Source organism: Bos grunniens, chromosome 5, assembly GCF_055505025.1.
Source record: "Bos grunniens cultivar Pamir isolate PY7600 chromosome 5, Bosgru_T2T1.0, whole genome shotgun sequence".
Lineage (NCBI taxonomy): Eukaryota > Metazoa > Chordata > Mammalia > Artiodactyla > Bovidae > Bos > Bos grunniens.
Window position 1 is genome coordinate 115,348,420 of NC_141169.1, and position 26,577 is coordinate 115,374,996.

Here is a 26,577-nt window from a genome sequence, read left to right on the forward strand (position 1 = left end):
GAGTCCACCCGACTGGCTGCCAGGCCTACACATCTGAGCTTCATCCAGAGCCTCTGGCCTGCTCTGCTCCCGACTGAGGGCCCTGGACTCTCTATGGGCCTGGATCCTTGACCCGGACTACTGCTCACCGAGCGCATGGCCCAGGCTGGGTCTCCTCCCCACCCAGGGCTTGACTTCTTCATCTGCAGAGTGGGGACAGCTGCCTCGCAGGGCTGTGGGGGGACTCACGGGGCTGACCGGGAAGCAGAGGGCGTGGGCTCTCTGTGTGCCGACTGCCCTGGTGGGGGGCCAGGGGTGCTCACCGCTGGGGAGACTGCAGGGGCCGCCGGAAGCCCCCCTGAAGGGGGTGAGGGGGCAGGGCTTGGGGCCCCGTCCGTGGCTCCCACGCTTCCAGCTCCTGCGCTGTGCGGGGAGACTGGGGCTCCAGGGGCAAATCCAGGGATAGCGCAGCAGTAGGCTCTGCGTCAGTGGAGCTTGCAGCTGACCGATGAGCGGGAAGGGTCTGCCCAGCCCCAGTTTGGACTGTCTCTAGTCAGCAGAACCACAGCCCCTAAAAGGGCCGTATCTTAGTTCCCCATAATCCCATGTGGCAGGAAGACTTTGCAGGTGTCATTGAATTAAGGAGCTCAAGATGGGAGGTTGCCCCGGCTTATCTGGACGGGCCCCAGTGTGGTCACAGGGGTCCTTAGAGGTGGAATCGGGAGGCCAGAGAGAGAGGCGTGGAGATGCAAGCAGACTCAGAGGGGTACGGGGCTGCGGGCTCTGCAGACGGAGGAAGTAGCCCCCACGAAGGAACACAGGTGGCCCCTGGAAGCCAGGAAAGGCAAAGACATGGATCCGTTCCTAGAGCGTCCGGAGGGAAAGCGGCCCTTGCTGACCCCTGGGAGACAATGCTTTGGTGTTGCCTGAAGCCACTAAGGGGAGAAGGCAATGGCACCCCACTCCAGTACTCTTGCCTGGAAAATCCCATGGACGGAGGAGCCTGGTAGGCTGCAGTCCATGGGGTCGCTAAGAGTCGGACACGACTGAAGCCACTAAGACTGTGGCAACTTCTGAACAGCAGCAACGGAAACAAATCCGGCGTCTGCTCCGGGCACACTTATGGGAAAGGCGCTGACTCAAGCCCTGGAGCTGACAAGTCTGACTCCCAGGGTCCCGTGAGTCTAGCAGTAAGCAGGGTCCCAGCGGCCTGTGGTAAACTGAGCTGGGACTCAGACGTTTCTCACAAGTTAGTCCGCCAGATAACAGAAATTTATCCCCCCAGCCCTCAAATCCAAACATTTTAACTGACTTTAATGGGAATCTAAAATTGGTTACATCCTTGAGGCCTCTTTCAGAGTAACTCTGCCTGTGCTTAGCCTGGGCTCAGGGACTGGGGGTAGCCGTCAAAAGCAACTGTTGGGGATGCCTGAGGCCCCAAGGGTGGAGCAGGGCCACGTGGCTCTGAGCAGCTCCAGCCCGCTGCCCTTCCGGGGAGCCCCTGAGGACTGCAGCCAGCCCTCGGACGAGAGAGAGGTGCTGCTGGATCTTGGTCCGCTCATGGGTTCGGGTTTCAAAACTCGGGAACCCTGTGCCCAAAATGCCAGCCCCAGGGGAAGCAAGGAGCAGCAGGTTCCCAGAGAGGAGCTGAGAGGCTGAAATGGGGGAAAGTGCCGGGGTTTCAGCTCCGACGTTTTGCGTCCTCTCTGGTTCTGCGTCTGTCCCGGTATTCCCGGCTCTCAGCGTTCAGAGGTGAGACAGCTAGTTCAACAACTCACAGACGGCCGAGGGGCTTGTGACCTCTGCAGTCTGGGCACAAAATATGTCTGAAATAACTCTGAGCCAAAGAGCCTAGGGACGCGTACAAAACCTGAATGGTCCATCTCCACCTGGGGAAGGCGAATCTGGGCGGGCCACCTGCAGTGAGGAGGTGGGCTGCCTGCAGTGAGGAGGTGGGCTGCCTGCAGTGAGGAGGTGGGCTGTGGGCGCTTACCCTCTCTGAGACACGGAAGGGGCTTCACCCTGGGCCTGCTGCTGACGTGCGGTCACTGCTGGGGGTGGCGAGGCCGGGTCTGCACCACGGAGCCTCTCAGGGCTGCCAGGAGCGGCCGTGCGCCCACTTGCTTCTGGAGGGGCAAGGGAGCCCCCTCTCCCAGTCCTGTCTGACCCACCCTAAAAACAAACTCCGGCCACATAGGCGATAATCACACCTCAGGGCCGGAAGACACCTGCCAGGCCATCTCAGCCAGCAGGAGACCGCAGCACACGTGCCCGGCTCTGAGGGAGCCGGGCACCAGGGCTGCAGTGGGTCCTGCTCACAGCAGACCATGCGGGGGCATTCCGGCCCCGTCTTCTCTCACAACAGCCCCTGTCTCTGCCCTCCTGTGGGGCCGTGCTGGCCACTGCAGACGTCAAGAGCGGCCGAGGGTCTGCCCTTGCAATGGAACTCCTCCGAGTCTCATCGGCTCCTGAACAAGAGAGCCGGCTCCTTCTCCCCTGCCTCCTCCACACGCCTCCCCGCACCAGGACCTAAAACGGGGCTCAAGCAGGACTGCCGGCCGCAGGCTCCAAGCTCCACGCTCCACGCGGGGGCCAGGCTCTGCACCCTGTGCCCCAGGCATGCTCGGACCAGCAGGGCACAGTGGGGACAGTCACTGCCCTCACTTTAGCCATTCCTTTCCTCTATTCATCCAGCCTGGGAGCAGCCAGGCCCCAGTGGGGCTCTTCTAGGTGGGCTTGTAGTCCGACAGGCTCCTCGGTCTGTACTACCCTAGGCTGCCCTCCGAGGGGAAAGAACCGTGAGCTCTGGAGGAAGGATGTACTGGAGACGGTGCCTTTCTCGGGCGCTTCTGAGGATAATTACCTAGTTCTGGGCATGCAGTCTTGGCTGTGGGCCCTTGTCCCCCTGTGGCAGAGGGGCAGGGTGGGGGACGTTCTCCTGTCTGGGGGGCCAGACAGGTTCTAAGGGCGTTGAGAGGGGAGAGCTTCTACCACCAGGGGGGTGTGCAGGGGCAGCCAATCAGCATTCATCTTGCCCCCCCCACCCCCTGTGCCTGGCGAGGGGTCCCCTGACCTGCGCCCCAGGCCTGGGTGCCTGTGTCCTCAGGGCTCCCTCCTCCTCACCTCCCAGCCCCACCTCGGAACTGGGCTCTGGGCCACTCTCTCTACCAACTCTCCAGACAAGAGCATGGACGGGGGCCTTTTCTCCACCCACCTGCCTGATGCTGACTCAGCTCAGCCCTCTTCCACCACCATCCTCTTGCTGGGAAGGGGGGCCTGGCACCTGGGAGCCCAGCTCCTGGGCGCTCTGGCCTTGGGCAGCAGTGCCCCCCGTCCTGCAAGTGAGGCCTCAGGGCCCGGGCCCTCTTGGGCCTCCGAGCACCAGCAGCTTGCAGGTTCCTGCCACCTCCTCTTTTCTGAGCACCGAGCACCTTGTCATTTCCATAGTGCTGACTCCCCGCTTCGCACAGGTGGGAGTGGACAGGCCTGGCTGCTGGAGCCTCTAAGCCCACCCCTTCCAGCTCATCCCAGGCCACCCAGATGGCCCCGGTCAACGAGACAGCCCTGCACAGAGAACCCGCAGAGAGTAGGCTTCTAGCCCGAGCCTCGGTTTCCTCCTGAGACTTGGGCAGTGTACTGCCTGACTCCACAGTTCCCAAGGCTGCTGTGACCTAACCGGAGTGCCACAAAGGCGGTCTCAACCACCCCAGGTGACCCGACGGCTGTGCTCCTAGTGCCACCTGGGGGCCAGCAGCCCACCGACGGGCCAGAGGGAAGAATGAACGAGGAGACAGACGGCTCTTTTGGTCTGCAGACTGAGCTCGGCAGAAGACTGGTTATTTTCTCCTTTTTTTCCCCTGCCTGGCATCAACTGCCCTGAGTGGCCCCAGGTATTTCCGGGCAAGACTCCTTACAGTCTGGATGCACAGGGCGGGGGGGGGGGTGGGCATTGCTTGGAGTGCAGCTGACCTCACAGAGACCACCCCCCCAAGGCAAGTGGGGGCCCAAGGAGAACAGGGAAAAGTGGGCTGAGACTGCCAGCCCAGCGGGGTTGGGCTGCGGTCATTCATGGGTCTGGGGAGCCTTGGGGCCAGAAGGGAAAGTGAAGTCGCTCAGTCGTGTCCGACTCTTTGCGACCCCATGGACTGTAGTCTACCAGGTTCCTCTGTCCATGGGATTTTCCAGGCAATAGTCCTGGAGTGGATTGCCATTTCCTTCTCCAGGGGATCTTCCCAACCCAGGGCTCGAACCTGGGTCTCCTGCACTGCAGACAGATGCTTTACCGTCTGAGCCACCAGGGAAGCAACCGTGGGGGTGCTAGGTGACCCTAACTGGTCCTCCCCTCTCTGGGCACCAGGTTTCCCAACTGCAAAGCCAGCAGGGTGGACCGGACGCCCCCCAGAGCCCACCGCCCTGGACCTAGATGTGGCTTCTCCCGCTGGATGTGGCTTCTCCCCCTGGACCTGGCTCCTCCCGGCAAGGAGATGGATAAGGACGTGCTGTCCGAGCCCCTGTTCTACACTCACACCCTTGCTCCTGCTGCTTTGCCGATGCTGGGATCCTGACTGCAAACGTGGGCGTTCCTGCGAGGAGAGGGCTTCACAGCACACATCTCCTTACACGCAGGGGCCCCTAGACACTGGCTCTGGGTTCTTTGCAACAAACACACAGAGAAATACACGTGTTCGATGAGGGTAAAAACTTTAAAAAGGGAAAAGTGAGCTCACATCTGGAGCAGAGCCCCCCACACTCACACTCACACACGTGGCACGCACGACCACACACGCACGGGCACACCGCACGGACAGACAGCCCCCACACATGCACACTCACAGTCCATGCGCCAGTACAACACTCACGGCCTGACGTACGAGCACGCACACGGACACCCCACACGCTGGCACACCCCACACACACACGCACGCACACACACACACACACACAAAGGTGCAAGTACAACAAAGGAAGTGGAAGAAAAGTGTTACCCATGAGGAGCCGCCGTTTCACCCGCTTGTCCACATCAGCTACTGACGTGGCATTGAACTGAGAGCGCTCAATTGCAGCCTCATCCTTTTCTAAAACACAAGTAAGGGACAAACACGGAGCCGGTGGTTAATGAGAGCCCGCTTCCCGCCTCTCGGCGTGCGCACGCAGAGCGACGCAGCGTGAGGGCGGCGCGGCGTCCTCGCCGAGGGGCTAATCCCAGGAACCTCAGGTGGCGTGCTCGGGGCAGGGCCGGGTGCGGGTAGAGGAGGGGCGACTACAGCAGGGCACGGATGGGCCTCAGGGCCCATCTGCGAGCGACACGCGCACAGGAGGCGGCTGAGCTCAGAGCGGACAGGCCCCGCGTGCGGAGGGCCGGCGAGGCGGGCAGCAGCCGCCCGAGTGCGCGAGGACGCAGGCGGGCACAGACGCTCGGCTTGGGCTGGAGAGGCAGGCTCAGGACAAGGGACAGGACAAGGGGAGAGCGCCGTGAGGTCCGGTGATGGACGCGCCCGGGCGGCAGACACCCCGTCTCATCAAAGGCGTGAACGTGGGTCGAACGCTCATGCAAGACTGAGAACGAAACGCACAGGGGAACAGACGCACAGACACACTCGACAGTGGACCCAACCGGACAGACACAGAAACCAGGGGGGCTGTTTGGGCAGCGCTGGTTGCCTGCTTGTCAATGGAGGACTGGAGCGAGACAGTGGAGTGCTTAACGAGGGGCTGCAAGGTAGGGGCCGGGGCGGGGGCGGGGGGGGGGGCGGCCATTTAGGAGTGTGCAGAGGGAGACGGCTGGGTGCCTGGAGCTGCCAGATGCTTCCCGGAGAGAAGCTCGCGAGGTTTTAGAGGGCTTGCACGTCGGTGCTCGGTGGGAGATGTGGGGGGCCACCTCCTCCCCTCGGAGGGGTGGGGGCCCCGAGGAGCAAGGGGCAAAGGCAGGTGAAAAGTTCTCTGGGCCAGGGAAGCAGGGCCCTGGAGCTGGGCCTGGAAAAGGACTTCTAAGGAGGGGGGCGGGGCAGGAGAGGGCGGGGGAGTTACGGCAGAGAGGAGATCCAAGCAGGGACTTACACATGCAGCAGACATTAAAAGATTAAAAAATGAATAAATAAAAATAATAGAGGATGAGCCGGGTGGACAAAGACAAGGTGTTAGACGAGGCTGGGGAGCGTCTGGCCGGCAGCGGTCTGCGCTGGTCCGGGGCTGGCAGAGGTGGCTCCGTTGCAGGCGCGGCCGCTGCAGGAGACCCCAGCAGACAAGACAGGAAGGGGGGCTGGCGGCCCAGGAGAGCCCCCGGGGCACAGTGGAGACAGGGAGAGAGGCGGGAGGGGAGGTTCTAGATGGGATCAGGCTGCAATAGAGACACTGGTCTGAGACCGGGTTTGGCTTTGAATTTTTTTGTTTGTTTTGTTTTGCTTGTTTTCTTTTGGTTGGTTTGATTTGGCTTTTGGCTCTGAAAATAATTCATGAAGGTCAGTTATCAGACAAGACAGGCAATCAGGGACCATCACCAGAAAAGCAGGAGGAATGAGATTAAAATGAAACCAAAAACGGCTGTCTGAGAGGAGAGACCACACAGAGGAAGGGAGAACCACGCAGGCAGCAGCACCTGGGTCGAGAGCCGGGGCTGGGGACCTCCGATGCCCCTCCGCCCGACTCCCCAGGGTACAGGGAGCAGTCACAGGGCCCAACAGGCTGCAACAGCAAACCCCGGGCTTCGTGGCTTTGCTGGCTTGCCAACCCTTTCCTGTTACTCCAAAATCCCTCAAGAAATACCTTTTGAGCTGATAATAAAAAAGGGACTTTTTTTTTTTTTTTTTTTAATGAATACAATAACTGACTTGTAGCAGGTTTCCTAAGTTTGCCAATGTTAAAGAGAAAGAAGAGGATGAACTCTGGGCACCAAGTTTGAATTTCCTCTTTCTCTCAGTTAAAAAAAAAATTGGCTGTTCTTTTTGAGTGAGGAAAGAACTTACTGGCGATTATAACTTGAGATGATCACAAATACTCAAGATTCCCCTTGGAAGTAAGGACCAGGAGGAAGGAGGATGACAGAGTGAAACTGATCCTCCTGTTAACAGGCGGGGTGTCGGGAGGGGGCGCCCGAGAAGAACGGACTTTGGGGGGTGGTGGGTGGGTGGCTGGGTGGGGAGGACCAGGCCTGGTGAGAGGCCCCGTAGCTCGGGAGCAGAGAGCAGCTAAAAGTCACCCAGACCCGACCGAGGACTCACACCGGCACTCTCCCCAGGTGTTCCAGACAGACAAGACTGAAAGCAGGTTCTGAGAAAACCTCTTGGTTTTCCAGATGCTGTGGAGGCAGGCTGGCACCACGCCGGGGTGGGGGGCTGTTACGAGGGGAAGGAGTCTCCGGCGTGTCTCCCGGTAGGGGAGGACACCCCCGTGCTTCCGGAACAGAAGCTGCCCTCCAAGGCGCGTACACTTCCTCCTCCCCGCTGGCCACCTGCCTGGGGCCACCCCCGCCTCCCCCCACTGAGGAAGAGGACCCTCAGAAAACCGGCAGCGACACAGAGCAGAGGCGCCTGGTCCTGGGGGCTGGACGACCCTGCTGAGTGTCTGCAGAAAGCTGCCCCCGGGGGACGCCCGGAGCGCGCCCCACTGGCCCCAGGGGGCGTCCTTGTCTCCTTTCCCCGAGCTTCCTCCTTGGAAACCAGGACGCCATGGGGCGTGGCCACTATCGAGCCACGCGGTGGGTGGGTGGGGGGAGCGTCCCGCGGGGGGCGGGGCGGCACAGGGCGCGAGCACTGGCAGGGGCGCCTACTCACCGATGCACGTCCGGCCGTCTGAGTGCAGGGCGTACTTCTGGTGGCAGCCGCACGTGGGGCCCGTGTCCGTGTCCTCACAGCTGTGCTGGCAGCCTCCGTTCCCATAGTTACAGGTTACTGGTGAGGCCCCGAGTGCACGTACGTGTGTATAAACAGAACAACAAAAACGATTAGTTTATTGCTGTCGGCCGTTTCTTTCGAGGGGTCGGGGAGGGGCGTGAGGGCGCGAGATGATGAGTCTGAGGCACAAACTTCCCTGGACATCAGCTCCTCTGGGCTGGTGGAGGGAACCGCTCACTCCCTAGAGGGGCCCTGGGGAGGGACAGAGAATGGACTCTGGGTCATCTGGACTTCGGACAGGGCACACAGCGGATGCACTCAGGTGGCATTGGTTGAAAGAAAGGGATTAAGCTGGACGATTTTATCCTTTCTATGTTGCAAAGGGCACTTTAAGACAGCCGGTCTGGATGGGCCAAGTGTCTGTTAACACGGGCTGGACATGAAGAGGTTGGGGGTGGTGGGTGGCGGGCCTCTATGAGGAGCGCTCATTTCTTCAACTCTCGAAGACCTCTGTTTCCTCGCCTGTGCCTCAGGGCGTGTGGAAGGATGTCCCCATGGATGCTTCTTCTCGCCAAGTCCTGGCAGCCCCCTCAATCTCTATCCGTCCTGAGCCCTAATTCTCCCAAGGAAATGTCTGAACAGACAGAACATATGTGCATTAAGGTCATCTCAGATGCAGTTTCGAAAAGGCCTTTTAACCTGTCACATAGCGTGCAGTGTCTGTGGCCTGTGGGAGCTGGTGCCTTGCAGCCCAGAATCTTAAAATGTTTCAGGGCATCAGTACCTGGGCTGCTGAAAAGGGCGCTGAACAAGCAGGGGCCAGTCTGAAGTAGGGAAAATGAGCAGTTCATTTGCTGTAGGGAAAACTCGACTGTTCTCTCCTTCTAGGGTGAGGGATGTGGCTCAAGGAGACCCAGGATCTCCACGGGAGGGCGTCTTGCTGCCCCTGATTTACCGCTGAAGATGGCAGGGTGCCCACCACCTGCAAGCAAATGGTCCTCCAGGGCCTTGAGGACAGGGTGTCTTCCTGGGGACCTTAACCGTTTGCCCAGCATTGGACCTACTTTCTGAATTTATTTGAAAACTTTAATAATGATCAAGTATGCAGAAATAAATCTCAGACCAAGCACGGTCAGAGGGGCAGAAAATTCCAAATGGGCAGAGCCTGAATGATGTTCTGTGAACCCAGCAGCAGGGCTGGGGCTAGAAGGTGGCAGCTCCCGGGTGAAGGACTCCAGAGCTTCAGGACTGGGTTCCACGGCTGCCTCTGCCAGAGAACAGCACGGGGGCCCCGGGGCTGCCAGCCTGAGCGACGCTGGCCCTGACAAACTGGCCATGGCCAGTCTCCCTGCTGGGTGAGGACGACGCAAGGAGAATGAGTCCTGCTCAGCGTCCCGGACACTGACCCTAGTGACCAGAGGCCCTGGTGGGCTGCCTCTTTCACAGGCAACTTCACCACCCTCCAAGGGAGGCACCCAACTTCTGGGGTGACACTGCAAGGACACGCAGATTGCTTCGGGATCTGGCCCTCTGGCCCCACTGCATGGGAGCATCTCTCCTGCTGGCATTCCCCGATGCCAACAACCTGGACTCGGGGCCTTTCGTCTCTCTGCAGTGGAGGAGCCTGGGGGAAGCCAAGACCCCAGGGGCTGCTGCTTAACACGGATCTCAGGTGAGGGCAGAGCCCCACCTTGGGCTGGACGTCCCGTGCCTTTCCAGACTGAGGCAACCCCTGTCAGGGTGGGCAGGCGGGGGCCGGCAAGGAGACAGTTCTTCTGAGCTCTGGGTTGGAGGAGACGGCCTGCACCCTGCCAGTGACTCTGCAGAGAACGCAAGCCCGTCTGAGGCCGCTCTGGGGCCTCTTTCTCTCGCTCCCTCTGCACGGTAGGCCTAAGTGACTCACAGACCACACAGGCCGAGCTGTGCGCACCCAGAGAGCCGCCAGCTCGTTCGTGGAAATAAACACTGGAGCCCTGAGCGCTGGGCATGCCAGAGGAGGACGGAGAACACCTCCGCTGGCTCTGGAGGGAGGAAAGTTTGGGCAGGCTAGGCCAGGCCTCAGCCCCGAATCCAACTCCAGATCTAGAATTTCCGGGGCCGCAGGTGACCTCAAAGGTGAGCTGGACGTCTCAGAGCTGACTTTACGCTAATCCTGCCACATTAACCCCACAGAATACACCAGAGCTGGCTGGGTGGACGGCCAGGGTGCAGTCCCTCTGAAGGAGGGCTGTAGGGCGGTCACCCACTCCTTGGCTCTGGGAGGGGAGCAGGGTCTTCCCACACCTGGGCAGCACTCGGCAGTCGAGCAGAGAGGGCGGGGCTGCCATTTGCTTCAGCTGAAGTTCAGGGCTCGAGCTGAGCTCTTCTCAGCAGTGCACGGAGCCTCCCTGTCCCTGACCTCCACCTCCCAGACCAGATTCGCCCCTCAAGAGATGTTCTCTGAGCAAACTATTCCCTTGTAACACTTGTCCCACACAGAACTGGAGGACTAGGTGGCCAGTCAGTTGGTCCCAGCCACTTCCTGTGGCCCACAGCTCTCTCCCCGGCACTGAGCTCAGGGTTCCGCCAGGGCGGGCTTCAGCCAGTCTTGCTGACTGAAGGAGTGTGCTTCCCTTATGGCCAAGCCTGTCACACGAGCCTGCCCGTGCCACATATGCTGGTCTTTGGCCTTTGTCCCGAGGGAGCTCAGAGTACCCAACCGGCAGGCCCGGGAAGCTAGAGTTAGGCCTTTTCTATTCTACAGGTTGCCAGGCGGCAGGAGGCTTCTCTGCAGCTGCAGAGGCTCATCCGGTGCAGAGGACAGGAGGGCCTGGCTGGAGCCCCAGGACTGCAGGCGGGCACTGCCCTGCCCACAGGGTCCCTAATCGGTCCCCCCTTGGGGGCAGCATGCGTGCTGATCCTTGTGGTCCTGCAGAACTGATCAGGAGAGGAAGCCTGCTCCACACCTGGGACGAAACCTGGGCAGAAAGAAGTGGCTTCTCTCTGGGGAGTCAACCAGTCATGAGTAGGGGCAGGAGCACGAGCTCCCTGGTGACGGACTGTGACACCTGTGGTCCCCCAAGTTCTCGGTGACTGAGGGGAGTGGAAGGCAGAGGAGAGAGTCACGATGGCCAAGGATGACAGGCCGGCGAGGGCCCGCTGCCTTCTCCACAGAACGAAGAATGGGAAGAAAGGCCGCTTCCTTTAGGAGGGTTGCTGGCCTCAGTCTCTTGCTTCAGGGGTCAGGCTGGGCGCACTCTCAGGGAGCTGGACCCAGGCTCCTCCACACCACTTTCCTACAGCAGAAAGCGGGCCTGTCTCTGGCCGAGATGGGCGGCGCCTACACTGGCCTCCCTCTGCTCTTTCTCGGAATCGAGGCAAACATCCTGTCAGGCCGGGGACCCTGGCTGCTGAGTGAGCAGAGGCTGTGCCCGCCGCTCCCCGGGCAGCGCCGGGAGGCTGCCCTGTGGCCGGGGCTTGGAGTGCTGAGTGAGTCTGCCCATCGTCCTACTTCATTTGCTCGGGAGCTGGGTGGTCACACTAAGAGGCCAGACTACGCTCGAGTCCTGCAGGCTGACCTCCAAGCTGGTCTGGAAGCGGCACCTCTGACAAGGGAGTTCATTCAGTCCCGATCTCCCAGGGTATCTTCATGGACAGTGGGCCTTGCAAAGCCAGGCAATGAGCTCTGGTCTTTGATCCTGGCATAAGCTCAGCACAGCCTGAGCCGGGACGGCCCCCACCAACCAAGCTCCCCGCCGTCTTTATAGCGTTCTGTTACCAAGGGCTGCCCTGGCCCATTGAGAACGCATGGCCCCTCCATTCTGGCTGGAGAGTTTGAGCTCAGGGCCCGCGGGACAGAGGGTGGGGAAGAAAGGGGTTACAGCGAACATCACAGGGCTACCACACAGGGCCCTGTGTGAGGTCCGGCCCAGGCCTGGGGCTGTGTCCGTGGTATCACACTAGGGAAACCCTGAGTCTGGGGTTCACGGCCCCCATCCCTCCTGCCTCCCAGTCCCCTTGGGGCCCTGCCCTTCTCCCCATCCCAGGGGACTGAGCACATTTTTTGAGCAACGTCCAGCAGACTGGACAGCACCCCCCCCCCCACCGCCCCAAGCCATGGCAGGGAACACGTGCGGATGTCAGACCCGTGTGCCCCCATCTACCTACGTGTGCAGTCCTTCTGGTTTTGGGCAAGGTCAAAGCCGGGCCTGCAGTCGCAGGCCACCCCACCTTTGGGCGTCTCCCGGCAGATGTGGGCACAGCCATGGTCTTTGTTCATGCAGTTCATACCCTCTGGGAAGAGACAGACGAGAGAGGGGTTGGGGACCAGGGAGGGAGAAAATTTCAGGCTTAAAGGAAACCACCAGGGAAATGTCACCATCAAACGCCATGTTCTTGGGCAGCCATTAGCACACGTGTGGCATGCACACTCGGGGGCATACCTAGCCACCCAGAGGGAGACCCCTTAGGGAGAAGCCAAGGACACGGTACCCAGGTATGGAGGCGCCAGGCCTTGTCTAAGGGATGTGAATGAGCTCTCCGGACCCACAGAGGAGGTGTTCCTGACACGGGTCAGATTACAGGGCCTGGGCTGTACAGAGCGCTTTTCAGGTCAGGGCTGTGGATGGTTTACCCACTAAAGCAGGTGGGGGTGGATTTAAAAGGATGGCAGTGGTGTACAACACTTTTCAGTTTGTACAGGCATGTCCCAGCCCCCGTGAGGCAGGTGGAGACTTTCGTGTCTGCCTGGGCCTAGAGAGGAGTGCAGACAGGTCGGGGGGCTGGGAGGCCCTGGCTGGCCTCCACCTGTTGCACCCAGAGGTGCCGGCAGCCCGCTCAGCCCCCCTCGCTGCATTCCCGCACAAGTCAATGCTGCTGTGCTGGCCCCCTGGGCTTCAGGGCAACCGAGGGTTGTCCTCATCAGCGCCACGGCTGGGCCCTGAACTAACCACGACCCCCCAACACCCAGCTGCCAGAGGGGGTCTCCACGTGTACCTGGTCATTGCAGCACACTCCCCCGGACCCACAGAACGCCCAGCCCAGAGCAGAGCCCCGCATGCTTCAGGCCCACTGAGTTTATTCCAGGTCAGGCCACACACACCACTGTGTTCCTAATCTCAGCCGGAGATTCCTGCTGGTTGGCAGATGCTCCTTTTTAAATCCATCTTAATTTTTTGCAAATCTCAGGCACCTTTTCCTCTGAGGCCTCAACTTCAAAAGGCAATTAGCCAGGGACTCCCCTGCTGGCTGGGAAACTCAGAAATGGGAGACTGCTGCGGTGGGGTGGGCAGGGAGGGGGGGCCCCCTCACTTCCTGTTCTGGCACCCCCATGCTCTAGCTGCAGCAGGCTTTTTTATCTGGAGCCCCGTTCATGTTGGCCCTGCCCGGCAGGCCCTTCCAGCTGACTCAGAAGCCCTGTAGCTCCGAAGGCCGGCTGGGTTCCAGTCTCCTCCCATCCCAGGCTCCCAGTCTCCACCGAGAGAGGCACCACAAGGACCTGACCGGGGCCCTGGGTTATAAACCCCAGTCTCCACCACCCCCCGCCCTCCACAGCCTCAGAGTGCAGAGCTGGGCTGCCCACGGGCTTTGAGGCCAGGGACTACAGACCATTCGCCCCAGAGTTCTGGCCTCCACACGCTGCCCAGTGATGTGCGTGCCCAGAATTTCACCAAAATGCACTGAGGACCCTGGAGTCATCAGCGAGAAGGAGGGTTCCCTGGGGCGGCCCGTTTGGTCCCTCGCCCGAGTCACCCGTGTTGCTGGGACGTGCTCTCCACCCCAGAAGACCTGATCTCCCCTCCCGGTCTGCCTGGAGCGGCTTGGAACCCCCTTCAGTTGACCCCAGTTGATGTTTATCTTCCTGGTGATTTGTGAGGAGTTTCCAGAATTTATGAGGTCAGGGGTCAAGTGAGAGGGCAGAGGTCACAAGTCCATCAAGAGGCTAAATGTGGATGAAACAAGAGCTGCCGTCTGCCCACACGGCCCGGAGACTCCTCCCCCAGGTGACTCACGGGTCTCCCGTTCCAGCTGAGCACTAGCTCGATCGAGACCTCATCCGCGGTAAGCACGGGCTCAGGGCAACTGGGCAGTGACAGATATTTCAAAACACAAACACCCTGGCAGCTACAGTCAAGACCGAAAAAGAGTCTGAAGCTGAATAAAACAAAACAAGACAAATCAAAATGAATGAAGCGTGCATTTTGCTGACCTCTGGTTTCATCTGATTTTATTACTCTTACTATTCCTTTGCCTCGATTTTTCTCACTTAGGCAAATCAAATTGTCAAACTGGAGCCTGAAGAGCTTGGGTTTATGTGTTTAATATATTACGGCTATAAATACTTACTAGAGATTAAATGGGGAAATTTATATTTACTATTGAAAATTAAAATTTATTACACATTAACATTTAGTATGTGTGTGTGCTCAGTTGCTCCAGTCGTGTCCAACTCTTTGTGACCCCACGGACTATAGCCTGCGAGGCTCCTCTGTCCCTAGGATTCTCCAGGCAAGAATACCGGAGTGGGTTGCCATGCCCTCCTCCAGAGGATCCTTCTGACCCAAGGGTCAAACTGGCAAGTCTCTGGCATATCCTGCATCGAAGGTGGATTCTTTACCTCTGAGCCACCAGGGAGGCCCTAACATTAGCATATCGTTTGTTATAAACTATTTCCCCAAACAAGGGGAGAGCTGGCTGAGAGGAGAAGTCTTTGCAGAGGAGACAGGAGGGGTGGGTACTGATTCTGGACCACACTGTTTGAACTCCTGGGGGCACAGCTGGGCCTGGAGCCCTGCCCCCTAGTTCTCCAGGCATTTGTCCCTCTTGCCTCCACTAGCCTCTCGGTTGGCTGGGCTTGCCGCTGACTGTCCCCACAGGGAAGGGAGGGGAAATGGGATAGCCTTGCCCCTCTTCCACGAGGGTCTGGGGCAGAGGCTGGGTCTCCTCCCCCAAGCATCCCCCATCCTGGGAAACAGGCTGATGGGGAGCAAACAGCTGGGAGCAGCAGCCACCCACAGCCAGGCTCACGTGCGGCTGGAGTCTGCTCAGCCCAAGAGCTTCCCGAGGTACCTTCTCCTTGAGATGGTGGTTGTCAGATGATCGCCATCACATTTAAAACTGACCCTAGCAACCACTCCACAGAGGGCTGCAACTGCCTAGCTAGGGGCCAGGTGACTCAGCGGGATGCGGGAACTGTGGGACGTGGTTCCCCTCCACCCTGGGGCAGCACCGGCTTCCACAGGCCACTAGCAGGTCGGCTTCACGGCCGGCAGAACCACAGACGGTCAGGGCTGGATGGCTCCGGCCATCCATCTTACAAATGGTTACAAATGGGGAGCGAGAGGCCTCGAGGCAGGAGGGATGTCCCAGGTCACACGGCAGGTCTGGAACCCAGGCCGCTGGGCTCCCATCCCTGGCTGTCTGCTCTGGGGTTCACTGTGCAACCCGTGTGGGACCCAGATGGCTGGCAGGCGGCACACGTTTTCTGGGGTGAACAGAACCGGGAAAAGCCGGCACAGAGCTGGTCTAATAAACTGATCAGTTCAGTTCAGTTCAGTCGCTCAGTCGTGTCCGACTCCTTGCGACCCCATGGACTGCAGCACGCCAGGCCTCCCTGTCCATCACCAACTCTTGGAGCTTGCTCAAACTAAAGTCCAGGCCTCTCATCCTCTGTTGTCCCCTTCTCCTCCCGCCTTCAATCTACCTGTCAATATTAACTGTCCTCAGAATTAAGAGCCTATGAAAACTGAAGGCAGGTTCAGACTCCGGGAAGCTCTCTGGGCAGCCCCTCGACAAAGCACAGAACCCCGTGCTCCTCCCTGCCCTTCTCCCAGCTGCCGCGGAGCATGAGGCTGGAGCCTCAGCTCTCCTGCAGAGCCATTAAGTCTGCCCGAAGCCTCGTCCCTCTGGCTGAAGCCCAAAGCCAAGGCCCCCCTCCAGCCTTTCCAGACAGTGGGAGGCTCCTCAGCACCGGTGCTCTATGACCATGGGGGTCCCGACTCTCACCCGCTTGTCCTCTGAGATCTCACTCTCCCTCAGCGGCCACCTCCAGTCTCCCCACAGGACAGGAGGAAGCAGGGAGGCCATGACCTGGGCAGCTGCTCCCAGAAGGGTCCCAGGCTCTCATTTGACCAAGGTCAACTGTGGCCGCCTTCTGAGCAAGGGGAGAGCTAAGGGCTGGGCTCTGCCCTCCCCGGGCCCAAGCTGAGTGGCTCCCCTTGTCGGCTGCCCGATGCCCTCGCTCTGGGTGCAGTGCATCCCCTGGCTTTGTCCCATCCTTCAGCGGGCACAGCGCTGAGGGGTGGGAGGCAGTCAGGCTCTGCACTTCCTCCGGTGCGTGTCTACCCAGGGCTGGCGCACCCAGCAGCCAGCAAGCTCCGTGAGGCTGTGTCTCCTTGCTGTGTCCCATGCCCAGCATCCTGGCTGCATATGGCAAGTGATTAGGACACCTTACTGGGGAGCAAATGCCAAGGTACCAGACTGAAGGTCCGGCCTGGTGCTTACACCATCAAGACACGCTGAGGAAGACTGAGCCTCGCGCACGAGGGGCTGGGCCCAGGACCCCCCTGCTTATACCTGGGCCCCTAGTCCGAGGCCTTCTTCCCTTTTCTTAGCTGAAAAATGAGTTGTCAGCATCTTTACCTTCAAGGGTGGCCGTAAGGCTCAAACTAGAAGACTGAGAAGACTGTGAGATGTGTGTGGCCCAGAGCAGGTTCCTAAAAAGCAAAGCTTTTAGCCGTGGCTTCCGCTTCACTCTCCCCGTGTTAAATGCGAGTAGCCGCTCAGCTGCTCTCTCCTGACTGTGGGTAATTTGAGGGCAGACCTGAGCTTTACTCTTCTCTGTATCCTAACTTCCCAGCACAGGGCCTGGACCAGAGTTAGGGGTCAGCAAGCAGTAACTCAAAGAAAGCAGAGAAGGAGCGGGTGAGAAAGTGAGGGGAGGGTAGCAAAGGAGAGAAACCTGGTGGAGAGAGGACAGAGACGTGAAGGCTTCCTTATCTTCAAGCAGAGTAAACCCGCTGCCTTATTTGGGGGACGAGGCGAGGGGCTCAGGGAATTTGGGAAGCGCCACTGCGGCACGCACTGTTGTGAGTTCTGTGAGACGCAGCACCTCAGGGTGCCCGAGGCAGGGAACTCACGACACAGGTTAAAGGCTCTGAGAAGTCCTGCAGGCTCTTGTGGGACAAGGACCCCTGCCCCTCACTTAACACGACGCCCTGGGAGGCTATGGAATATAGGCTGAGACCCCAGGGTGGCCCACTTCAGTGCCTCACCTTACAGATGGGGTCAGGGGAGCTGAGGGACTCGGGTGGCACAGGGTGGGGCAGGGAACAGGACGCGGGCCCCACCGCCTGGAGCCTAGCACGGCTTCCTCTGTGCCTCGGAGCCTCAGGGGTAGCGGACAGCTCTGCTGAGGGCCATGGGGCCCAGTGGAAGTCTGAGTGTGCAAGGTGAACCCCCAGGGCACGCAAGGGGTGCGTCCCCAAGGGCTTCTGCTCCGGGAGAGGGGTCCTGAGCGCCACACTGGAAGGGGAGTCAGGCTCCTCACCCATCTGTGGCCCCATCTGCTGAGGCAGCCAGGCCCATCCCCATCAGCTCCGGCTGGCAAGCCGTCTCCATGGGTGCCAGCCTGCAGGCTCCTTCAGAGCAAAGGGCTGAGCCCAAACCGGGCACAGAGCAGGCTTCTGCGAGCCTGCGGGGCTGATGGACCTGGCTGAGTCTGCCCTGCTGCGGCCCCTGCTTTGCACCGTGCCTGCTCCTGGGAGCTGGACAGGAGAGCTGGCCGGGACCAGGGGCACCCGCAGCCTCAGCCCCGCTCCCCATCTTGATACCACGCAGTGCGGAGTCCAGCGGAGAGCCCCCTTCGTCTCCCCTCCTCGCGGGAAAGTGAGATAGGGTTTCAGCGCTGTTCCCAGAAACCCCGGCCCTTGGGAGCTTGGTGCCAGTCAGGCCAGGCTGCTCGCCAGGTCGAATCTAATTTGATCCAACCCCTCCCAATCCAATTACGTCCTGCAAGCTCGGACCGCGTGTCTCCTCGGTGCCTGGGATGGGGCGGGAGCCGTGAGGGCGCAGCAGCTGCGCGGCCAGCTCGCCGAGGTGCGTGCTCAGACTCTGACCTTTGCTGAGAGAACTTGGGCAATCGCTTCACCGTTCTGAGCCTTGGTTTTCACCTGTGACCAGTGGCCACTCGGGGGACCTGCCTCCCAGTGCTCGCTCAGCGTGCAGGCCCCCTCTTGGGGCCAGTGAGGCTGGCTGGGGGCAGGTGAGGACTTGAGGGCCTCTGCTTCAGGTGGGGATGCGCTCTGTGCTAGAAAGGTCTCTGGAAGCTGCATGGAGGCTGTCTGCGGGGTCGGGGTGCAGCTGGAGGCAGGTGGGGGGTGCTACTGTGATCACCCTGAACACAACAAAGGAGCCTGAAGGGATTGCAGCTGCTGTGGGGACGGGGACGAAGGCTAGACTGGGACACATTTCAGAGCCCTCTCCTCTCAGTGTTCCGAAAGTCAGGGCGTGGGGGCTTGGGCTCTGACTCTCCTTTCACTTAACCCTCCCTGTAAGCCTGAGATGGGGGTATGCCCATGGCAGTCACACACACAAGCCCACGAGCCTGGATCAGGTGAAGGGAAAACGCACCAGGGCCACGTGGTGCATGAGAACTCGGGGCCACACCTCCTTCTCCCAAGGCCCTGCGCGTCCTTCTGGTGGCCCCTCCCCGGGTTCTGGTCCTCCTGAGGCCCTGGGGCAGGCCCCACGGCCCTTTCCAACCGGGGCCTATTTTCCCAAAGGCCTTCTATCAGCTTTGGTAGCTCTACAGGAGCGTGTGCAGAGGTAAGCGATGGGAGAATCTGCCTGCCCCAAACCAGCGTGCACACACTGTGTCTTCTGTAAAGCAAAGTTCATGGATGCATCTGACGCGGGCAGGGCGTGGGGGGCAATCTGTCTGCTCCGAGGAGCCGGCCTTTCTCATAGCCCTCCGGCCCAGGATAACGGAGCTGGAATGTGTGTCGCTCAGGGGTCGTTGCTATGGCGACTTCATCAATAACACTGTTTTCCGCATCCCTGTCCCTTCCACACACAGGAAGGGAAGGCAAGCTGGGAACGCAGAGCTGGGAGGAGAGAACAATGACCTTGCCCTGCCTCCCCCAGCTCGGGAGGAAGGGGCTCGCCTCCCCTTCCACCTCATCGGTACGAAATTACAGAGCCTGGAAAGAAGCTGCCGCCTTCCCTGACCCAGACCCAGCAGGCTGGCCAAGCCAGGCAGGGAAAAACAAACACGGGCTCCCACGTGCTTTGACCAGGGGCTAAAGGGAATGTCAGGAGGGTTCTGCCGTGGAGGGAAGGTGCAGGGCAGCAACAACAAAGATGGGACTGTGGGAGCGGCGATGGGGACAAGAGCTGCCCCCGTCCGCCCGGAGCCGCCTGTGTGCCAGGCTGGCCCGCACACTTCACACGTGTCATTTCACCATTTCTTCCCCCACCACCCCAGCAGCACGCTCCTGTCCAGGTACTGGCCCCACTTAACAGATGAGAACACTTAAGGACCAAGAGATTCAGAACTGGGGGGGCTGGCTCTAGGGCCAGCCCACAAGTGAGACAGCACGGTGGCAGCTCTGGGCTGCAAAAGAGGCTGACCAGAAACTCGCTGCAGGTGAGTGATGACCAGAGCCACCCTTGCTGCCCGTGTTGTTGCTCAGTCGTGTCGGACTCTTTGCAACCCCGTGGACTGCACATGCCAGGCTCCCCTGTCCTCCAGTATCTCCTGGTGTTTGCTCAGATTCATGTCCATCGAGTCAGTGATGCCAACCAACCATCTCATCCTCTGTCGTCCCCTTCTCCTCCTGCCCTCAATCCTTCCCAGCTTCCGGGTCTTTTCCTATGTGTTGGCTCTTCGCATCAGGTGGCCAAAGTATTGGAGCTTCTCAGGACCCCTCTTCAAAGTAGATTCTACTTAATCCCACTTTGCAAATGAGGAGACTAGCATGGAGAAAGAAGTGGGCATTTGCCCCAGGGACACGGACGGGACAGGCACTCCCACTGCAGAACCTGTGCTCCTGGGGGACTTCCAGTAGGCAGTGGAGTACTCACTGCCAGGGCAGGGGCAGGGAAAGCCCTGCCTTCTTCACCTTGGCCCCAGAGTGATCTGGAGCAGGGAAACGACCCACCCCGCCCTCCCTGGCTACATCCGCTTTTCCACGTTGTCTCTTCAAGCCCATCTCAAATGCCAGCTTCTCACTCCAAACCTCCCCCAAGACAGGGAGTGCCATCTGCATGGTCCTCAGACCCCTGGCCTGAGCTGGCTGCGAGCGGGAGCACACTCCGTCCCCTCCTGGTCCGCAGGGCCCAGCACCAGGTTGGAGGCGGAGGCAGCTATGAGAACACAGGCCTTTATTGCGCCACCCTGCGAGGCAAGCAGCTCTGTCATCATCTTAGAGTCATTCCAAGAGGCTGAGCACCTTGCCCCTGGTCACTTGGGTAGGATGTGGGAGAGCTGTAACTTGGGGTCTGTCCTGTGTGACTTGAAGACCAGCCCTTCTCCGGCAGCAGCAGAGGGAACTTTCTAGAGCATAAACCTGATGGCATCTTCCTATTGCCAAAGTCCCTTCACCGCCCCGCCCCAGCCAGGGCCCAGGGTTAGGCTGAGAGCTCTCGAACAGCACTCCCGGCCCTCCTCACCTCTGTCTGCCAGGGCTCCAAAGAACAGGGATGCTCGCTGTCGGCCAGCAATTTGAGATTCCACTTGGGCGTCACCTCTTCTAGGAAGCCCTCCTTGTTTCCACCCTCCCCTCAAGTCCCTAGGCTGGATGAGCTGCCTGGCCTGGGCCTCCACAGCCCTCTGGACTCCCCCTCTCGTAGCACCCACCACACTCATTGTAACTTCTGGGTTACTTGGGTCTCCCGCACCAGACTGGCGGCTCCTTGAAGGAGCGGGGCCCGCGCCCGAGTCACCTCTTTGACCCCTGGGGCCCTACACGGTGCCTGTTTCAGGCCTGAGAAATGGTGCTGAACCCAGCTGCACCGCCGAGAGGCCTGCGTTCAGCCGCTCGGGGCTTTGGACTCCAGGCCAGAACACCCGCCAGCACTCAGACAACAGAACGCGCCCGTCCACAGGCCCAGGCCTGGCTGCTGTCTGCAGAGCGCTGCTGGCCCCCGGGCCTGGGCCGCCTGCCAGGCTCTAGCTCGACCCCCTAATTACCCTCCAACAGCATCTGCGCCTGGATGGTGCTTCCAGAGCCTCTCATTACGAGGCCTGGGCTTAGCAGAATGCAGGGCTCTGTCTCCCATCCTGTGTCCCCCCACCCCCCGCCCCGAATTACACCCTCCTGGGCAATTCCAGGGCCTGGCTGGGGTGCTGGAAGCCGGAGGCCCCACACTAGACCCCCCAGCTGACCAGAAGCCCAGACCACTCCAGGCTGCATCCCTGGGGTGGCCCTTACCTGGGACATAGGGTTCAGACTGTGGGCTTCATGTACCCGGAGGGGCTCAGGGCCAGGCCGTGTGCTAGGCTCTCTGCCAGTGCCCCTGTCTCCACGACTCTGTGTGGCAGGTGCCATCAGCAGGCCCACCTGAGAAGTGACGATGCTGAGGCTTGGAGGGAGGTCTCCCACCTTGTTGGGGGGGGGCGGATACCCGCCCCCACTGTGGCCATCCCAACGGCAGGCCCGCAGGGGTCCCAGCCCCTTGGCCAGATGCTCACTTCTGCGTGCGCTCAGCTGCCTCGATGGCCCTCGGGGGGACTGGGCTCTCCTCCCACTGCTGACCAGCGTCTCACGGCCTCTGTTGGCCCAACGCTCTCCTCGCTGGGCCCATCGCCCACTCCCGGGCACACAGACCCTACGGCCCTCCCACCACTTCCACCCCAGCCTTCAGGCAGCAGGCCAGGGCCTGGGGCTGGGCGAGGGGCACCAGCCTTTCTGAGTGCACACCCCGCCTTCCCTCAGCACTTGCCGCCCAGCCCTCGTGGGATTTGACCCCTATGCTCTCCACGTTCAGCTGCTCAGCTGCCTGCGTGCTTTCCCTCCATGAATCCTGAGGGGGTCCTCCTGGCCGGCAGCCCGTTCTGCAGGACGAGCCCACTTCTCGGCTGTGCCTTCACCCTGCTTTCCTCTCCCAGGGCTGGACCCCAGGCCAGTCTGTCGTAAGCATGCACCCACAATGAGGCGGGCCCCTCAGTAACCCGGTCAGCTCTGAAACCAAGGTGGAACCTGGCTTTATACACGAGAAAACAGCCAGAGTGGACCGGTTTTCCAGAAAGCAAGAATTGGAAAAGAACTTAAAGAGCATCTGGAGAAAGCCTTTCCTTTTCCACCGAGGAGGCTGAAGCCCACGGGCCAGGACCCGCCCTGGGCCACGCAGCAGTCAGCATGGCGTCCACACCCAGCCTTCCAGCTCCCAACCCCTGGGCTCCTGATGCCTCGACCCTCAAGTTCAGAGCTCTTTCCGTCACATCAGAAAGTGGCTCACGAGGCACTTCCGGTTTGAGAGTTGACCAGCCTTTGGGCCCACCCATTCCTTCACCCCTGCATTCGATACTTTGCTGGCACCACCGTGTCCAGGCCCTGTGCTGAGGCCGCCAGCAGAGCCAGCCAGGGTGCCTGCATGTCGCGGGGGCTTTTTCAGCTAAAACCAAGTCCTCTGCCACGGCTGCTCACCAAGTGTGCACACAGACAGACAGATAGACAGATGCAGAGATGGAGAGCTGAGACCCTGGCCGGCTCCTGGTCTGCCAGATAAGAGCAGAGGGGCAGAGCTGGCCTTCTCGGAAAGCAGGGGTGGACCCCAGCCCTGTTCAGCCCCTCACCTCTGGTTTCTGGGCCGGTCCTGGCACTGGGGGCCCCTGGAAGGCCGCATTTGTGAGATGGGAAGGAACCTGTCTGATGGCCATGAACGCAGACACGTGTGGGCAAACGTGGGCAGCGCTGCAGCTGCCACAGGGAGGCTGGCATCACTGAGGTGGGGTGGGCCCAGTGTCCACCAGCTCCACTTCCCGTGGCCCTTTCTAAGGTGTGTGGCCTGGAACTTGCTTGGTTCCCTCCTCTGGGAAGGGGAGGAGGGAGGTTATTGAAGGGTACTAAAGTGGGGAGGGTTCCAGCTCAGGGTCCCTGAGTCCCCTTAAGACGAAGCTGGTGCTCAGTGAAAGTGTCCCGGGCCTCCTTTATCCGGCTTTGCAGTGCCCGTTCTTTCTGAGCTGCTCTTCACCCTGGACCCCCGGCTCCCTCCATCCCCTCCTGCACTAAGGGTTCTTCCCCTTCCTGGCCTCTGGAGTTCCCCAGGCTGACCACTAGGCGTCACCACGAGCACGTCCATGCCTCTCTGAGGCCCAGGTGGCTGGGAGCAAGGCCTGAGACGTTCTTGCCTCCTGACTTAGCACTCTGCTCGGGTTCAGAGGCGAGAGATGCCCCCTTCCTTCCCCAGGGCTGCCAGACACAGCGGATGAAAACAGGCTGCTTGCTTCAGTTTGGATCTCAGATGAACAACAAAGATTTCCCAAGTGTAAGCGTGCCAAGTGTTACGTGGGTCACGTTTGTGCCAAAAAAGAGCATTCACTACTGATGTGAAATCCCAAGTTCAAATACAGGCTGTCCTGTATTTCACCTGGCTGCTCTCACCCTCTCCCTCCACAGGGCCTGTAGCGCCGCGGTCCCCTGCCTTTTTGGCACCGGGGACTCGTCTCATGGGAGGCAATTTTTCCATGGGCGAGCGATGGGGAGAAGGGGTCAGGCGGTAATGTGAGCGAAGGGAGAGATGGGGACTGGCCCTGGAAGCTTTGCTCGCTCTCCCGCAGCTCAGCTCCTGCTCTGCGGCCCGGTTCCTAACAGGCCGGGACCAGGACCAGTCCGTGGTCCAGGGACTGGGTACCCCTGCCCTAAAGGTAGCCGCAGACTGGCTGTGACCAGGGCACAAGCCTGTTTCTGCCTCTTGACAGGTGACCAGGCAGAGGAGCCCAGGTGTGGGAAGGGTCAATGTGGTGGCCAAGTGAGTGCTCCCCCTGCAGTTTTGGGGGAGGGCCTGGGAGGGGAAGCTGCAAGAATGCTGGGGGGCATGCCAGCAGGAGGTTCCCTAAGGACACAAACAGCCCCCTGACACTGCCTCACCTCCACTGCCCACCATGTGCTATGGGAAACAGCCAGGCTCGGAGCCACCAAACTTTGGGCTCTGGGTGGGCTCCATCCCAAAATGGCTGTGCCCGCTGTCCCTGCCTGCACCTCCGCTCTCTCCTCTGCACAACGAGGGGGCAGCTGTCACTCCCAGGGTCCTCTGAGGATCAGAGGGTGCCAAGGGCCTGGCGCACAGAAGGAGCGCAACGGCTGTGGGGCATCTCCCCCCTTCCCAGGGCTCGTATCGCGGGTGCGGACCACCAGCCTGGGGAGCCCATGCTGATTCCCACCGTTCACTCTAACTGGAACAGACTGCCGAGTGGACGCCTCACTCGGTGAACAGACGTGGAGGCGCACGCTGGGTCAGCCGCCATGCGGGCTGGCGGCACATGGGGTAGGGTTGTGGGAGCGTGGAGGAACGGGGTTCCAGGAGAGGATCGGCTCGTTCAGGGGTGTGGAGCTGTGCGCTGGGGAGCGTCTCTGACTCATCTCGGGCTCCCCTGCTGCAGGGGCCTCGGCCACCCACGGCTGACCGGGGCTGAAAGCAGCCTTGGGAGCAAGCCCTGCCTTGGTGCCGCTTGGTGCCAGGGGCGTGAAAGAACTTTAATCCGATCCTCTTTGTCACTTGCCCTGCGCCCGCCCTGCGTCAGATGTGGGAAATGCACCCCTGCCCTTCTCAGGAGCTCATGCGCCGCCCCCAGGAGAGGACACAGTGCCTCGGGGCTGTGTGTGTACAATGGGAGGATGACGTGCTCGTCCTGGAGTCGGAGACAGCTCTGCGAGAGGAGACGAAGCAAAATGGGTGTTGAAGGATGATGATGAGTTCTCCAGGAAGCGAGGGGACTGGGGCCTGGCCCCTGAGGCAGAGCAGAGAGCGTACACCGAGGCCCGCAACTGGAAAAGGGCTCCCTAGCCATGGGAAGAACAGCAAGGGGGTGGGGGGCTGGAGAGGGGCCGCGCTGTGAAGGCAGGGAAGGCGAGGAAGGTGCGGGAGAGCAGCCTCGTGATGCATGCCGCAGGGAGAGGAGCCACGGGTGGGGGCCGAGTGGGCAGGGACGTGGCCAGGGGTTCCCGCTGCTGGCAGAAGGCGGAGGGCTCGGGGGACCCGGGAACCAGCCACCACACTAACTCGGGGGAGAGTGGAGCCTGCCTGCAGGCAGAGGGTGGGGGGGGGCCCCTGCGGCCGCAAGGGGCTCCAGGCAGCGGGCCACCCCTGATCCCAGCCCTCCGTCCATTTGCTCATTCAGCATGGTTGCTCTTAGGAGTTGGAAAGACGGGGGTTCGGATCCTGACTGTGCTAATCACTCACTAGGGGACGAATTGCTTCTCAATCTCCATTTCCTCTCGGCAGGATGGGAGAGCACAGCTGCATGGCGCCAGACCGTTCCGGGGTCTGATGACCCATGCCACCGTCTGGGCACGGTGCTTGGCACCCAGTGGTGCCAGTAACAGCTGACAGTTTTACCCACTTCAGGTCCAGGCAGGCCACTAGGGAACAAAGTGTGCTCACAGCATCTCATTTTGGTCCTCATAAAAATTTCTATAATGAACACTGACGTTTGTCCCATTTTATAGACAAGAAAAGTGAGGCCACGGGACTCGTAGCAGAGAAGGGAGCCAGGGCCAGGGCCAGCTACCCCCACATTATCCACATGAGGAGGCCAATGCCACGAGGCACTGGGGTCCCTGCAGGGCAGCCTGGCCGAGGCTGGCAGGAGGCCAGGCCAGGAGAAGGGCGTGAAGCTGGGCTCACCAGCCAAAGGAGTTGTTTATGGGGTGGGAGGCTCGTAAAAAATAATGGGCTGGATTTATTGTCCCCGCCTCAAGGGCCGTTCTGGACTGCAGAGGGCCAGGACAAGCCTTCTCCGGCAGCACCGTAAATCTTCCTGCTAAATGCGAGAGCTGCCTGGTCTCCCACCCACCTGGTCTGCGGGTGGGGTGTGTTGGGGGGGAAATGAGAAGAAGCCCCCAGGAGCAGCCAGGGGCGCAGCCCTGAGGCTGACGGTGAGGATTTTCCGTAGAGGCCACCGTTGCCCTCATTTAAAAGAGAAAGTTCCCGGCCACACACACTCATGGAAACCCAGCACCCATGGCTGATGACAGAGAGCCCTGGAACAGGGCCGAGGATGTCCCCTTCCCTGCAGGGGCCATGCTGGGGCCCCAGGTCAAGGCCTGGCCCAGACCTCAAGATGCGGGAATCACGTCCCAGGAAGCGGTGGGTGCCGGCCAGCCAGGCACACAGATGGGGCCCTGAGCCAACATCTGGTGGGGGTGGCTTGGGACGGACGGTGAGCCTCTGTCCACAGGCATGTGAGTCTGGAGAACCTGCCTGCCAATGCAGGAGACATGGGTTCGATCCCTGGGTCGGGAAGATCCCCCAGAGAAGGAAATGGCAACCCACTCCAGTACTCTTGCCTGGAGAATCCCATGGGCTCAGGAGCCTGGCGGGCTGCAGTCCATGGGGTCGCCAAGAGTCAGACACGACTGAGGGACAAAACCACCACCACAACGGGGTGGAGCGGGAGAAGGAAAGCTACCGCTGGCGTCAGAAGTGTGGCCCTGTCCGGAGTGCTGCTTTGAGGCGTGGGCCCCGCTGGGGTGCCCTGCTGTGCTGGGGTGACAGTGCTCACCCCAAGTTCCTCCCGGGGCAGCTGCAAGCCTCACAGAGAGCCGGGTGTGGAAGCACCGTGAGAGTGGAG

The 26,577-nt window shown here is 60.6% G+C and overlaps 1 protein-coding gene across 7 annotated transcripts in view; it reads right to left on the minus strand.

The window, feature by feature from the left end:
- Nucleotides 1-26,577, minus strand: part of SCUBE1 (signal peptide, CUB domain and EGF like domain containing 1) — a 127,101-nt gene that overhangs the window by 41,293 nt on the left and 59,231 nt on the right. For 4 of the 7 annotated variants that reach the window (XM_086403187.1, XM_086403180.1, XM_086403184.1 and 1 more), the window contains exons 5-7: nucleotides 11,955-12,080; nucleotides 7,749-7,865; nucleotides 4,965-5,054 (exon numbers count right to left, since the gene is read on the minus strand). In XM_086403187.1, the coding sequence (XP_086259313.1) occupies nucleotides 4,965-5,054; nucleotides 7,749-7,865; nucleotides 11,955-12,080 (333 nt within the window). The remainder of the gene's footprint in view (nucleotides 1-4,964; nucleotides 5,055-7,748; nucleotides 7,866-11,954; nucleotides 12,081-26,577) is intronic. The other 3 variants (XM_086403185.1, XM_086403181.1, XM_086403186.1) reach the window with 1 other exon arrangement.